This window comes from Anastrepha ludens, chromosome 4 (assembly GCF_028408465.1).
Source record: "Anastrepha ludens isolate Willacy chromosome 4, idAnaLude1.1, whole genome shotgun sequence".
Lineage (NCBI taxonomy): Eukaryota > Metazoa > Arthropoda > Insecta > Diptera > Tephritidae > Anastrepha > Anastrepha ludens.
Window position 1 is genome coordinate 23,102,358 of NC_071500.1, and position 15,586 is coordinate 23,117,943.

The following is a 15,586-nucleotide window of genomic DNA, read 5'->3' on the forward strand; positions in this document are numbered from 1 at the left end:
ATCTGCATTACCGTATTGATCGTTTAACGCTAATCCAGTTAGTTCTTCAAATTTTCCATGAAGTAAATTTGGCTGAATTTGTGCTTTGCTTGTCGCTTTTGTCGTTGCAATGACCTAATGGCATGCTGAGTTGGGCTTTGGTTCTGTATAGTTGAAAGCGAAGCCAAATTACAGATCACCACAATCACCAAAAGGAAATTAACATTCAAGCTTTCGCGAATAAATTACCTTGAATGTCGCTTTCTTCGATAACGTCTGCGCCAAAGGAAGTAATTTGAAAACCTCAATTGAATCTTTGAGTATTCGATAGAAAATATTGCGATTGCGGTGTTTCACCAATAAACGCAGAGTATAGAGATTCAGGTTGTGCTGGCAATAATGGCATATTTCACCTTGCTACAGCACAACCCAGGCGATTCTCCAGCGAACTTCAACGTACGGTAATGGACGCGCACAACTTCCAATGGCTTAATTTTAACCAAAAGTTGTACCTGTAGCGAATTGTGCAATCGCTACCCGATTCAAATCAACACTTCAAACATTTTGGTTTTTGCGCGTCGAAGATTATCACGCACTTGATCTGCGCAATAAGTCCGCCAATTTCTCACAGTTTGTTTTTCTTTGTTCTTTTGTAAATAGAGCACGAACTCGGACCAAATTAACATGGCGTTTTTATAGAGCGATTTCTTCTTCATTTGCTATGAACTTATTCGCAATATTGAATTACGACTTCTTTGTGATAGAGCAGATCTTCTGTTTCGCGACTCCGCAAATAACGCTTGAAAATTAATCACAACCTTTAAACTCTCACAATGTGCATACCCTTAAAATAACTTTTCGCATATGAATTGCAGAAAACTGTTTCAAGAGTATTAACTGAAGGAAAATCAAATGCAGTAATAGCCGTCAAAACTGAATTAAGATTCGTGATACCAAATGCTTATATGTAAGTCGTGGGGCACATCAGCACATCTATCTCTACGTATGCAATGTATCAGCTGCCCAATATTAGTTTTTATTCTGTCATGCATCAGAGACGAAGCTGTATAAATGTAAACTGTATTTTACATGTAAAGATATTACTTATTTTGACCTTGATTTTTGATTTTTGGTAGAAAATTGAAAGTTGTTGTTTTTTCGTAATTATAGTAATTAGTTTTAATTTTTTTTTTTTTTGTATTAATGTCAATAAATAAATTGTAAATATTTCACATTGAAATTATGTGCGGTAATGACTTCACAGATCTTGCCAATATAGTTCTGCTTTGTAAGGTGAAAATAGTTATGTATTTAATATATTTAGGTATGTAGGTGATTATGTAAGTACAAATGTACATATGCATCTATGTATGCGAAAAACTACAAACATCTTTTCCCTAAATGATCATTTAATCTCATTTTACTCCTGTTCCCAACTCCATGAAATATTCGAACGCTTCTCCTAGCTACCACTGCGGTTATTCCTACGAGTGCTTTGGATTTTACTAGTATACTGCTTTCTCACCCTCTTGCAGCACACCCAATACGGCGTAACACTGCTTGCTGATTCCCCTGTCGTTGCACAACATGTTTATTGCTGCTGTTGTTGTATGTTTTTGAACTCCTTGTACAACTCTACTCTGCAGCGCACTCATTTACCACTATCATCATTTAGTGTTATTTGAGTTGTTTTTGTTTTTGTATTTTATCCACTTCTTGTTCTTCAATTTGCTTTTGATTGTTGTTACTCTTATTACATGTGCTGTATTTAACTTTTCTTATAACTCTCTTAGCGCACCGTGCTCTACCCCTATACTTGCCTCACACGATTTTTTAACGATACAACAGTTCTCCAACGATATTACTTACCGCTCAACTGCATTTTAGCGCTCTACGCTTTTACACACAGTTTTCATGCAATTCATATTGGATTTTCATTCGCTCTCAATTCGCTCCGTGTGTGTGCTCTCCCAGTTCCTATTGCACGAGCTCAAATGAATATTTCTTTGCAAGTGTTTGTTTAACTGTGTATGTATGTGAACTTGCTTGCTTCCTTCCTCTAACGTTTATCCCTTGCAGCGGGCATTCAGTACAATAAATGTATAAGTGTGAGTGTGCAGTCATGTACATATTTGTATATCTCATTGCTGGGATTGCCTGATGTTTTCTTGATGTACTCTCATGTAGTGGTGGTTGCTGTTGTTGTTTAACACTCATTGCTACGAGCATTGCCATAGTAGCACTGAACCCACCACCACCACAACCAGAGGCACCACTACCACCACTGTGGCCATCAGAGCTACTGCGCTGCAGGCAGCCAGCCATACAGCCTTGCCATCACCATTATCGTTGCTTTACTTGTTCTGCGTAATGTTGTTGTTGGTGTTGTTATTGTTATTGTGGCTGTACATCGTGTCGTTGTTGATGTTGATGTCGTAGTTCGTTGTCGTTGGCGGCGTTGTACATTGCATGGCATGGCATGGCTTTGCTGTTGGAGTTGTTGTCGTCGTCATCATCGTCGTGTCGTCGTGTTGTAATTCCCATTTGTTGTACAACTTTGTAGTTGCTCATGTTGGAAATTCATGTTAGTCTACTTTTGACTGTTACGCCGATTGTTTGCATCGTCTTACTGTGTCGCTCGTACGTTCGCACGCTCGCTTGCTCCGCCGTACGTTCGATCGAAATGCCAGTTGTTTTAGTATGTTAGCTAGTAGCCGCCTGCTGCTGTTGAGTTACTCGTAGTACACTCACCCACCGGCCCGCCGTCGTCAATCAGTGTTGTCAGCAAGTTTCACCACTCACTGGTTTAGTTTATCAATTCGCGTACGCACGGAACGATTCGAAGTGTTCAATTAATTTGAGCTGAAAACAAAAAAGTGATAGATTTAATAAATTTATAAAACTACATATTTACGCGACTTTTTAGTGAGGACAACGAAATTCTTGCGACACAAAACAAAAAAAACTCGCCTGTATACAAAAAAAAAAAAAAAAACAGAAAAATCGCGCGTGAGCAACAAAATTTTGAATTTGCGTCGGCAAAAGTGTAAGAAAGAAAAATTGGAAAGGTGCAGCAGCACCAACAGCTTTAAAAACTCACGATTTGACCGCAAAACTATCGGCTTTAAATGGGATTAACTAATTGGAAAGTGCAGTGATTTGCATTAATTAAAATAGAATAAATCCAGCAATAAAACAAAAAATACACACTCTTATACAATAAGTGCAAAAAAGTGATCGGTGATTTCCCACTTATGCCACGCCGATCGTTAATTGTGTGATAAAAATGCAGTTTTCTATAACAATCAGCCGAAAGCGTGCATGTTAAGCAAAACTAATGCAAGCAAAAAATTGAATTGAATAATTGTTTGCGGTCTTGTGCCGATGCTTGCATAGAAAAACGAAATAGCTTTAATTTTTTTTTAATTTCGTCAAATCACAACATTAAATGACAGTGCACAGTAATGACAGTGGTGTGTGTTTAGTAATGGTGCGTATACTTTTAATTTAATTAATTTTCCGCATTAAATCGTAGCGCATAATATAATATTAGAAGTATGCTAGAAACTTAAATTAATTTTAATTTTTTTATTTAAATCAATGGCGGTATGAAAAAGCGCAATTGATTTTTTTTTTGTCAAGTGTGCAGTAACTTTGCGTGCTTAAATGGCAAAAGCATAGTAAAAGAGGACGAAAAGTTCAAAAGCTGAAATGTACTTATTTTACAATTACACTGGCGTGCAATGCTAATGCGTTCTTATGTCTGCGTGTTTCTTCCGCTAAATAATTTTTTCCCTTTATTTTTATAATTTTTTTTTTTTTCGAATTTATTATTTGTTATTTTCGAATTTAACACTCCGAAACGCTTTTAAGACTATAAAATTAGCGTCATGATTTTGATTTTTTCGAGCCACAGCCAACTTATATAAATAATTTTTTATTTATTAATTTCAATAAAGCCCCAAAAAGTTTACATTGAACGGCTTTGCGCGTTGCCAGGATAAAGTCTACCTACATATGTATGCTTCCATAACTAAAAAAGGTGTGCCATAAATAATTTTTCATATGCTGAGGATTTTTTAAATATTTAGCGAAACTCGACTTGCAAAATAATGCGGCAACATAATTACTATAAAATGCTTTTCTCCTTTGACGGAAATAATACCCATAATCACTTGCTGATTGTATTTTAATAATATTTGATATGTAATTGGCGCTTACTGCTTTTATTGGCTATTCAGCTGAGCGCCTCCTCATATTTGTCCACACATCAATTTGTGGTGTGTGTGGCTTGGTGTTCTTTCACAAACAGAGGGACCTACTGTTTTATGCCGGCTCCGAACGGCAGATGGTTGCTATAAGGTTTTTATAAGAAGCTTTTCCATGACAGAAATATGTACACTCGTAGGTTTCGCCACTGCCTGCCGAGGGGCAAACGCTATTAGAAAGAACTTTTCCTACTATTTATGTAGTTCTTAGCGCCCGTTGATTCGTTTCCGAATGGTATACATTAATAGCAAAAATTATTTGTAATCCTTCCTCTAAAAAGTGGGGAGTGTCTATACGATGATGACTTTTTATCACAGTACCTAAAGCTCAAGGGAAATTTATTGACTATAAACCATGCATCTGTCACCTGAGCTACATAGATTAGTGATGAAAAAATATTAAATTTTAAATGCAAAATTTGATTTATTTGTAAAATTTTAGTCTAAACGAGGTGGCGCAAAATTAACTACCCTATCGGAAGATTTTAATTTGTTGCAAAAGACATCGTACATCAATCAAATTTGACACTTGTGAACTAAACAACTGCCGTATATTAATAAACAGACAAGCAATAGAACGCGTAAATGTCAAAACGAAGATTTTCATGGCTTAAAAGCATTTTTTGAACTTCATAATGAGAAAAAAACAAAAAAAAAAAAAATGTTGGATGATTAATTTTGTAAGACACAGGAAAAGTTCTTTTTGCGTTAAATAATCTGCAATCTCTTATACATGCATAAATAATTTGCATTTGTTACAATTCTGGCACAAATTGGCGAACTACCGTCATAGCCGAGCAAAAGTAGCACAGGAACTATAAGAGCCCAATCGCCTCTAGCAGGCTTCGCTGTATATTATTGCGATGAAAGTTGTCCAAGCTAGTCCATATTTATGCGGTTTAAGTGACTTGTTATTAAGGCTTTTAATAAAATTTAACACAACTGTGATTTGTAGATTTTTGAATGTTTATTTACGAAATTTGTATTGGCTTTCATAGCATTTTATGCTCCATAAAACGCAGTTGCGAGTGCCTACATCTTATTAGTCATATTTATCAAAAATATGATTGCAATTACATTAAATTTTTATAAGAGCGCTTACGCTCCTAAAAGCTTGTAACTGTATAGAAGTGAATATTTGCTTGTTGTCTTCGATTCTCTTTAGAAAATCGCCGTCATTTGCAAAAAAAATGAAAAATGTTTGCTAAAAATTGTGGCGTGTAGACCGGTATATAAACCAGTATAGGTTGAATGCGCTGCGTTATTCATTTTGTAAAAATTCCTCATGTGATAAATGATTATTGCAAATTCATATGTTGTTGGTATTCAATGAAGTATGTTTGGACTTTGAAAGTAGGATTTCTGAAACTACATAGACGTTGAACCATTTGGTATTCTTTAAAAAATGTGAAACACTTGGAGCTTCTAAATGATTAACAAGCCAAGAAAATCGCCAATTTAAATAATATAAATTATTTTAATTATAATTAAAAACAATTTTTAAAGCAAAATGAAATACTATTCCATGAGTCGTAGATATTATAACTGTTATTTCGCAGATATTCTCTTCAGACTTCAGTGCCATTTCTGCCTACATTCGCTATAAACAGATCTAAGTATTAAATCTTTAAGTCACTTTTGATAGGAGATGAAAGCCTCTCTTTTTAATGTGTGGTGTATACTCGTACACGCAACCAAGGTAACTTTTTTTCCTATGAAAGAGAAATCCTAGGAACGATATCGAAACAAAAATTGACACGCATTTTTGCTTCTTCTAATATTTGTGGTATGCATCTTAATGTTATTTTGTAAATGGTGCGACCTACAGTTTTACGCTACCTCCAAGTAAGAATAATCTTGCTTTTATTACAAGCTTTTTCATGGCAGAAATGCACTCACACGTTTTTGAGCATTGCCTGCCGACGGGTGGTCGCAATTAGAATACACATCCATTATTTCATGTTTCATGCCCACAGTGGATTTCGAAACCGTGCCATAACGTAGTCACACACAAATCCATTCCATGCGGCGGCTGCCAAGTTTCTTAGTCAGAGGAAAGTTGGCAAAGTTTTAAAAATGGCAGAAAATATTGGATAAAATATTTGGAATTAAGAATGGATTGTAAAACGAAAAACTTATTGCACCACCCCCGTATTGCTAAGACCCCCCTTCCAAATATCTATACCAATAAAGGATGTCACTTTTCATTATAATTAGCGCGACAAGTACAATTTAAATATACATTCATTGGTCGAAGATTATACTCCAAAAAATATAAAATAGTGTCGGCCAGATTGTGCAGCTTACCGCCGAGTTTTTACACCAACTGTACTGATGTGTAACCACGTTGTAATGATTTAGCTACTCAGACGCTTTTTTCGCTTCTTTTTTAGACAACTCTAAAAGAATTTTTTTGATACAAAAGCAAACGAAAAATATTTGGCTTTAATCCAGTGAGAGATATGAAGTACGATGTCGCAAGAGCGGTTGAATGGGGTAGCGCCTCTTTATACAAGGTGGCGCACATTTTTGCAAAAGGCATCGTACGTCAATTAAGCACTTGTGAACTAGGCAGCTGCCGTATACAAAGAGACAAGCAATGGGGCACCGAAAATTTCGAATACTCAAAATATTTTTTTATTTAGTAAAAAAATTATTTAAAAAATAAGTTATTTAAAATTGGATGATTGATTTTTCGCCCCCTTAGAAACTTGAATTCGCACGGTGGAAAAAAATGTAAAAATATTTGCTAAAAGCAAGCGGCGATTGGAATCAAATTATATTATTTTTTGTTATTTCAAATGTCTTGTTTTTCCTATTTTTTTCAACTCAGATTTTGATTTATTAAATTTGTTTTCATTTAAATATGCTTATAAATGTAAAGGGTGGTTAAATTTCAAGGGCCGATGTTGAATGTGAAGCACACCTAAACGTCAACGACACCGTGGGACTTCTTTCTTTGGGGTTATTTGAAAGAAAAGGTTGATAAGCCAGCAACAATTCAAGAGCTAAAGGATAAGATGATTCGGCACATTAACGGCATAGAACCTCAATTACCTCAGCGTCATCGAAAATTTTGAGGTGTGTCGCCGAGGCCGCGGCGGCCATTTGGCCGATATTTTGTTCCATTCGTAATTGAGCCGTACCAATACTATCATAATAAAGAGAAATGACAATAACTTCTTAAAACAATAGTATTTTATTCAAAATCAACACCGGCCCTTGAAACTTAACCACCCTTTATATATATGTATAAATTTTTGTTGTTATTTTTTTCGAATATTTTGTGGATTTTTTTGACATTTAAATGAAATATTTTTTTATTTAGTAAAAATGTTATTTAAAAATAAAATTGGATGATTAATTTTGCGCCACCTTAGAAACTTAAATTCCCACGGTGGAAAGATTTAAAAAAATTGCTGAAAACAAGCGACGAGTCGAATCAAATTATATTATTTTTTGCTATTCCAAGTGTCTGTTTTTTTCTATTTTTGTTCAACTGTGTTTTTTTATTTATTGTTTTTATTTTTCCCCAAATATTTTGTGCATTTTTTTGTTTCATTTAAATACATTTTTTTCTCCTTTTTCTTCTTCAAATTTTTTTGTGTTATTCAAAACCCATCCCCTCTGGAAAGAAGTCATGCGGTGAATGCAATAATGCATGGTTTTGAGTGAAGTGGAGCTTTACGCTAACTGTTGTTACTTTTTCCAATTCTCATTTTGAACCAACTAATATGAAATCGACATTCGATCAACAACAAAAGCTCAATGAACTAGAATTTATGCGTAGCTGTTTGTTTTTTTTCTCAGAGAGAGAGCTGTTTTTGTAGATTTGAAGGGGGAGTCGCCGCCTACAGAAGAACAAAATTCTCTCCAATATGCATCTTCTCTACTCAAAACACTTCTTCTTCTTCTTCTTTCTTTGCTATTCGTAAAATGTGGGCATTATAATTAGCAACTTATTTTTAAATTCCCGGCCGGGTGAGTTTATTGGCCCGAATTTGCGTCTCAGTGTGGGCATCAAATATAAAATTATGCAAAAGCAGTTAATGGCGTTTGAGTGTTTTTCTGAAATAAAAAAGCTTTTCATGAAATAATCTACTATTCGGAGGTGACATCCGGGTTTGAACTTTGGTCTCTCTCAATAACTCTGACCAAGAATCTCGATCTATGCAAACATTCTACAGTTTCTCAGTCCAAAGATCCTGGTGTCGTCATTAACTGCATCAATCCAGGTTTTCCTTGGGTGGCCCGTTTTATAAGGCATACTATATATAGAGCTTAGTATTGTATAGTAGATTTTTCTTTGCAATTCCCTTTGGGTCTATCCTCAGCACACGTCCAGTCCACTTAAGACGCTCAAACTTGATTTAGTCGACGCTGTGGAAGTCGTTTAGCTCAGCTAGGCTTTAATTTTTGTAGAATAGGCGACAGTTAACAGGATTTAAGAATGCGGCGTAGAATTTTTCGTTCAAATATGTTAAGATTTCCTTCATGCGCCCCACGCATTTTCCAGGCTTCAAAAGGCCTTTCGTTAAAAGGCCTAACTACTATTTCATAGAGTTTCAACTTCGATCGCTTAGAAAGAAACGAAGAACCAAGAGCCTAGAATAGCGAAAAGAAGACCACGTTTTCCACTTTAGTCGCGTACACATGAATTGTTGGGCTGTTGCGTCTGCATATAATGTAAGATCCAAGATATGTATTTGAAATATTGGAAGGCTACATAATTCTTCCTTTTAAATTATCTGGTTGTATAGTTGCTAAGGAAATTACCACTCAAGACAGTCTTAAGTACATGCGTTATGCTATTATATCACCAAATATTTTATTTATAATATTTGAGTTTCAGTTTGAACGTCAAACAAATGAATGAACTCAAATTTCAAGAATGAGCCAGTGAGTAGCATTTCTTATCTCTGGGTTATTCAAACGTTGTGTCGTCATTGGTAATCGCCAATGTTTGGCTAAATTATATACAAATTTGTTGATTGATTTGTGATTAAGCAATTTCAGTGAGTGCGATTACTAAATTTAGCACAGCGAGAAGTTCACGTTCATCATTATTTATATATTTGTTTTCGATTTCTTGCGATTTCAAATTACCATTTTGGCACACGAATGAATTATAAGTGAACACAGTGAACTCGTATTGGCATGAATACTTTGCGCTGCTGAGCACAAATCAATATTTATAAAAAAGTTGTGTAACTGCATATTTAAATAATTGCGCTGGATTACTCGCTGATAGCAGAAAATTAAATTTTGTTCAATATAAAAGCATAGCAGGTATTCACAAATGCAGCGTATTGACAAATTCTTTAGTGAATTAAATTCCTTGCTTGCGTTCTTAAAAAAAACAAAGCGCTCTTTAAATATGCAACCTGGTTTGAAAAATTTTTTCTACGCGCCTTTCCTTACACGTACTCGTATAGGGTCGAACCCAAGAATGATAGGATATAAGATGCCGCCCATCTGAGAAGCGTAACGTCACAGAGGTGCAGTTGCGTGAAAAATTCTGTAAAATTCATTGAGGGAGAAATAGTGGTATGAGATGAGAATAGTGGTATGAGATGGGCGCCACCTTCGATTTATGTACGTCGTGGGTTGGAGCGATGGGTTGATAGCAGGGTTGGGCATTTAGCACTACCACTTAATTGCACTATCAATAATTTTTTAGTGATAGTTAAAATAAAAATTTCAGTATAACTATTTTTCAGTGTTTTAACATTCCGCTTATTGCATTAATTATTTAGTGCGCTATACCTAACCCTGGTTGATAGTTTGTGGCGGTCATATTGTTGCTCAGACGTCTCCCAAATATGTTAATGCCAAATCAAGCTGACAAGTTGTACGATTGAGCAGCAAATGCAAATGAAAAAACTTTATTATTATTTATTGAGTGTATTGTATGGTTATATCTGGCGTTGGTGACATAAATTGGCTGCCAAACTCGTGTGATTTGATCCCAATACACTTTTTCGCCTTTGTCATCATTTATTTGGTCATTGCGGTGCAGTTTTTTGATGCCTGAGGATTAGAGCAAACAGCCGCAATTAGTCTTTGTCCTCAAAGTCAGCATAACCGAGACCTTTACTTAAATTAAGCAAGTCCTAAGACAGCAATCATTGAAGTCACCATTTGAAGTCAACTTCGACACTTCTCTTCTTCTTGGCCCGATAACCACTTACGCGATTTTTGGCCGAGCTTAACAAAGCGCACCAGTCATTTCCTTCTCGTGCTAACCGGCGCCAGTTGGACACACCAAGAGCAGCCAAGGCCTGAACTTTCCAACGCAAAGGAGGCCTTCCTCTTCCTCTGATGGCCACCAGCTGGTACCACATCGCATACTTTCAGAACCGGAGCGTTTGTATCTATTCGGACGATATGACCCATGACCTGTAGCCGCTGGATCTTTATTCGTTGTGTTATGTCTACGGCTATGCCATCGTAAAGCGCATACAGCTCATTATTCCATCGCTTTCGTGCGATATTCGCCGTCGCCAACGTTCAAAAATCTTCCGCAGAATGTTTCTCTCAAACACTCCAAGTAACTCCTCATCGAATGTTGTTATCGTCCTAGTTTCTGTGCCATACGTTAGGACTGGCATGATGGGAGTCTTATCAAGCGTTAGCTTTGCTCGTCGAGGGAAGCGTTCAATAGTCAATTGCCTACTTAATCTCTTAAACTAGCACTTTTTGGCAATACAGATTCTCCGTTGGATTTCGACTCATTCAACACTTCACGGAAATCTTTATCTATCCAATGTTTTTTAAGAGCTTGAGAACTATTTAAAACAGAAATTTTCTTGAAATTATTATTTTTTTATTATAATCTGGTAGATAATTGCATAGCATTGATTTCTTGGATGATTATCTGAAATCGAAAAACCAATTAGATTATTTTTGTCTATAGATAAAGCTAGGTATTGATCGAAGGAATAGTCAAAATTTTTGATAAAATGGCGGCTATAGGAAAAAAATCGAGTTTTCTACAAAAATTTGCGAAAAATTGCCTACAAAAAATAGAAAAAATCATAAGAATTCTTATTCCTTCGACGATCGGTTCAGCCGTTTTTGAGAAATCGTGTCCACCGACTTCGAAAACACGGTTTTGAGAAAAACGCGTTTAAAGTTTGAAAAGCACTTTACATAGTGTAAAAATTCTTTGAAACGCTTTTTCAAATTTGCGTGTAATTTCGAAATCATCCACCGGAACGATATTAAATTTTCTGTGTGCATTCTTAAATTTATGTACATTAAGAAAATAAAATAAAAACAAACTCGATTTTTTGGAAATTCTAACTGTATATATCCCCTTCACTCAGTCAAATTTTTGACTATTTTTCCCAATAAATTTGAATAATAAATGTAAATGAGCCCAATAAGCAAAAATGCGTCCCAAACGTCAACTCTTACATGAGCTGTATTTTATAGGCACATAAGCCAAGATCTTTGCGTAAAATTTTTGTGAATTTTCCACGCAGTTGAAGGATAGAGACCAACAAGTTGAGAACGATGACGAAGCGACATTTCGACGTCTTCTTTAAGGTTTGTTTTTTGGTTTTGAATGAACTTTCCGCTCAGATTTGTTGTTTTTTTTTTTTTTTGAAAGCAAATCTTCACAGTTTAAAAGCGTTGTACTGGTGTTCAACGATTCTTGTCTCACAGACTGCAAAGTACAAAAAAAGTATATTTTTATATTTCCTTTTTTATTTCACATTGTAAATTTCAGTGTAAATTAAACTAAGTCTTATATTATTTCTATTTAATTATTTATGAAAGGTTTGTTAGTGAGGTGGTGTGACGGTTACTGGGTTGCCCATATTCGACGGGCCCATGTGTTTTTTTATAAATCAAAGAAAAACACAATTTCTTTGATGTTGAGGATAATAATTATTTTATTTGGTTCAAGCAGATTTGTTGGCATCACTTTTTGAATATGAGATCTCTCAAATGGCCGCCTTGAGCCTGTACGGCGTATTGTGCCCGTTTTGTAGCATTCTCCACAGTTTTAGCTAACATTTCGGCTGGAATAGCGGCTATTTCCTCACGGATGTTGTTCTTGAGCTCTTCCATGGTCTTTGCCTTATTAATATAAACCTATGATTTTAAATATCCCCACAAGAAGAAGTCAGATCCCCAGTCAAAATCGCCATTTTTCGACATCAAACGACGAGGAAACAATTTCTTTAAAAAATTGATTGTGGTGCGAGCTGTGTGGGGTGGAGCGCCGTCTTATTGAAACCAGAACTGCCTCATACGCTATCGACGATTAATTGGCATCACAATTTTCTTCTTTTCTTGTTCTTCTTCTTTTTTTCACAGTTGACTTCTTTTGTTGAATGTAAATTTCAACAATTTGGGAGCGCTCGCGTGGCGTGTACTGTTCCATGGTAAAAATCTGCTTGGACTGACGCTTCCAACGCGGTATGTCATTAAGCGATCTGACGTCTCTGTCAAAAGGTGCAGGGTTGCCAGATGGATCCGTCGAATATGGGCAACCCCGTATATGTCGAATTCACAGAACTGCAGTGATCCAGGGTACAAAGATCTTCGTGTAAATTTTCTTCCGGCTTTAGGGCCCATTGGCGAAAGTTGAGCTATTTGAACTCTTCAAGCGAAGTGGCAATTAACGCCTTTCAGGTTTTTCTGACAAATTAAGTGACCATCCGTTTAAGCTCCATCAACGTTCATTAATTAAGCTAAATAAAAAAACAAATTGTCATAGCAATAGTCTTCGCCAAAAGCTAAGTTAAAAAATATTAAAACTGATATTACTTTATCGGCTTCTGGTGATGTATTACTTCGGGTTTGTAGAATCGCTCCGATTCAGCCGCCTTGCAGAGAGACCTTATGCCACTTCTCTGGTTGCAGACTCAAATAAAAGAGTTATTTTTGCAGAAAAACTGTCGATTTCGCGCATGAAAAAGTTTGAATTTAACACAAAGCAAATGGATTTGATAGCGAAGTGCTTCAATGGGCATTAAAATTAAAGCCGGCCTTAAACGCTAAATGAGTATTTTAATAAACTTTAAACAAGAATATGAGCAAACTATAAAAATGGGTAGTGAAGATTAGTTTACGATACAAAGGCTGAACTGTGTGTGATGATAATTTGCATGCATGCATACAAACATAAGAATACATACATGCATTCACACATAGATACATAAACATACATAAGCATACATATGCACATGCGTGTGTTCATCAGAACCGGGCGTAATTTTAACTTAACTTGCATTAAAGCTGTGCTGAATATTGCCAATTACAATATTTATTTTAAGCACACACACTCACACACACACACACAGCTTAATGTATGCATACACATACACGGAGAGTGTCATTTAAATAATCGAGCAGCAATAAATCACGGCTGACACAGTGGAGCAAAATGTAGCAATGTCGCGTAAATGCTTATGTGTCGTCTTGTGTCTGTTGCACTTCAACAAAATACATATTTACTTGCATGCATACATACATACAAACATTACATATGCGCACATTCACGGCAATGCCACATTTTCAATTAAATACGAGCCAACTTTGATGGCCAAACCGATTGCATTTAACTCAAATGTGCGAAATTATAAAGAAAATTCCTCTCTTTTTTTGTTTTTTGCGTATGTTTTCAAGTAAGCTTACAGTTGCGCAATTTTAATTTTGATTTTCTTTTTTAGCTCTTCTTCACTTTGATTGTTTTTTTTCTCGTTTGTGTTTTTTTTCTTTGGGTTTTTTCTGTTCTTTTTTTGTTTGTTTTTTTTGTCTTTTGGCACAGCAATTCGAATTGATTTTTAATTACAACTTTCATGTAGTACAACAGCTGCTGGCATTGTTGCCACAATCTGTGTGCAACAACATATCCGCCATTGACATGGCGAAAAACATGCGCTACTGTTTTGTCAGCTTGTGCAGCGATATCTCGCTTGCTATCTTGATGTGTAGGTATGTAGGCACGTATGTATATATGTATTTATATACATGTACATATGTACACGTGCATATGTATGTGTTTTTGTATGTGGCGGTATCAGTGGCGAAAACAGCGTTCAGGCGTTCAAGTACAAGTGTTGGCTGCCTGACATGATTTGATGCCGAGCGTCGCCCGTCCGCCGGCACTGGCGCGCTCCACCCACTGGCTCGCGCTACCGTGCCAGCGCGCATGTATCGCTTATCAGTCTGCCGCCGTAGCCGTGTCTATTCTTTATTTCTGTTCAATTGATGTTACTGCCAACGTTGAGTTGATTAAAATTTGTTGCATTTTTTAAAGATGTTTAATGTATGTTTACTTAAACGTAGTGGCAACGTTGCTACATATGTTATGTAGTCACATGTAAAGGCATTCTATGCCAACCTAGTACATATGTATGTGGGCATGCATGTATGTTTGTTGTAAATTGCTTTTCCTTGCTCTATGAATGGCCTTTGGTTTTTCGTTGCCGTTGAATTTCGACTGAATTTCTTTGGTGGTTCGCTTAAATTGATTCTTTGATTTTGTGGCACATTAATGTGGCAAATGTTGGTTGTATTGGAATTGGTATTTAAAAATAGAATTGGTTTTTTTTTAACGTTCGATAAAGTGAAAAGTTACGAAACATTTGTTTCTGCCACATTCGCTAATCTCTCTGGGAATAATCAGTGAAAAAATGTTCTGTTTTCTGCTTTAATTTTTTTTTTCATAAATTAGCACAAATAATTGTATTGCCTTTATGCAGTGTAGAAAATATGGCGATTAGTGACTGTCATTAAATACATTTGTTTTTTTTTTCGGTTTTTATCAGGAAAGTTAAAAACATATTACGATTTAATATGACTAATGGCAAAATTTTTGTTGAGGCAAAAAAAATTTGGCGTATAAAAATGGGTATCAAGTGAAATATTTAATTGTATTTAAGAAATTTAGAGTATAAAAATGGGTATCAAGTGAAATTTTGATTTTAATTTTATTTAAAATAATTTTAGTATTAAATACAAATATTATTGTAATAAAAAATCTAAAAAGTAATAGCGCAAAGTTTCCAGCTATTAATTTATGCGAATAAAATTGCGCTGAAGACCAAATCGCTTTTGTGCTGGCATAATGACATTAACCAACAATTTTTCTTGCGATAAGTGAGCAGAATTAAACGCATCTGCAGGGTCTTTCAAGTTCGCGTTTCCTTTTCAGTGGACTTTAATCCTTAAAATACACATTTATTTGATTGAAATTTGCGCTTGGAGCGCACTCGATTTTGTGCGGAATTAAAAGCAGTAAATCTTATGCCAGAATTCATTTATTTCATGTTGTTTCATTGATTTGCTCCTAGATTATATTTAAGTAACTTTAACCATTA

The 15,586-nt window shown here is 35.6% G+C and overlaps 1 protein-coding gene across 1 annotated transcript in view; it reads left to right on the forward strand.

The window, feature by feature from the left end:
- Positions 1–2,528: 2,528 nt before the first annotated feature.
- LOC128860646 (homeobox protein araucan) overlaps positions 2,529–15,586 on the forward strand; it is a 69,420-nt gene continuing 56,362 nt past the window's right edge. The window contains exon 1 of the mRNA XM_054098289.1: positions 2,529–3,469. Within this exon, the coding sequence (XP_053954264.1) occupies positions 3,428–3,469 (42 nt within the window). The 5' untranslated portion in view covers positions 2,529–3,427. The remainder of the gene's footprint in view (positions 3,470–15,586) is intronic.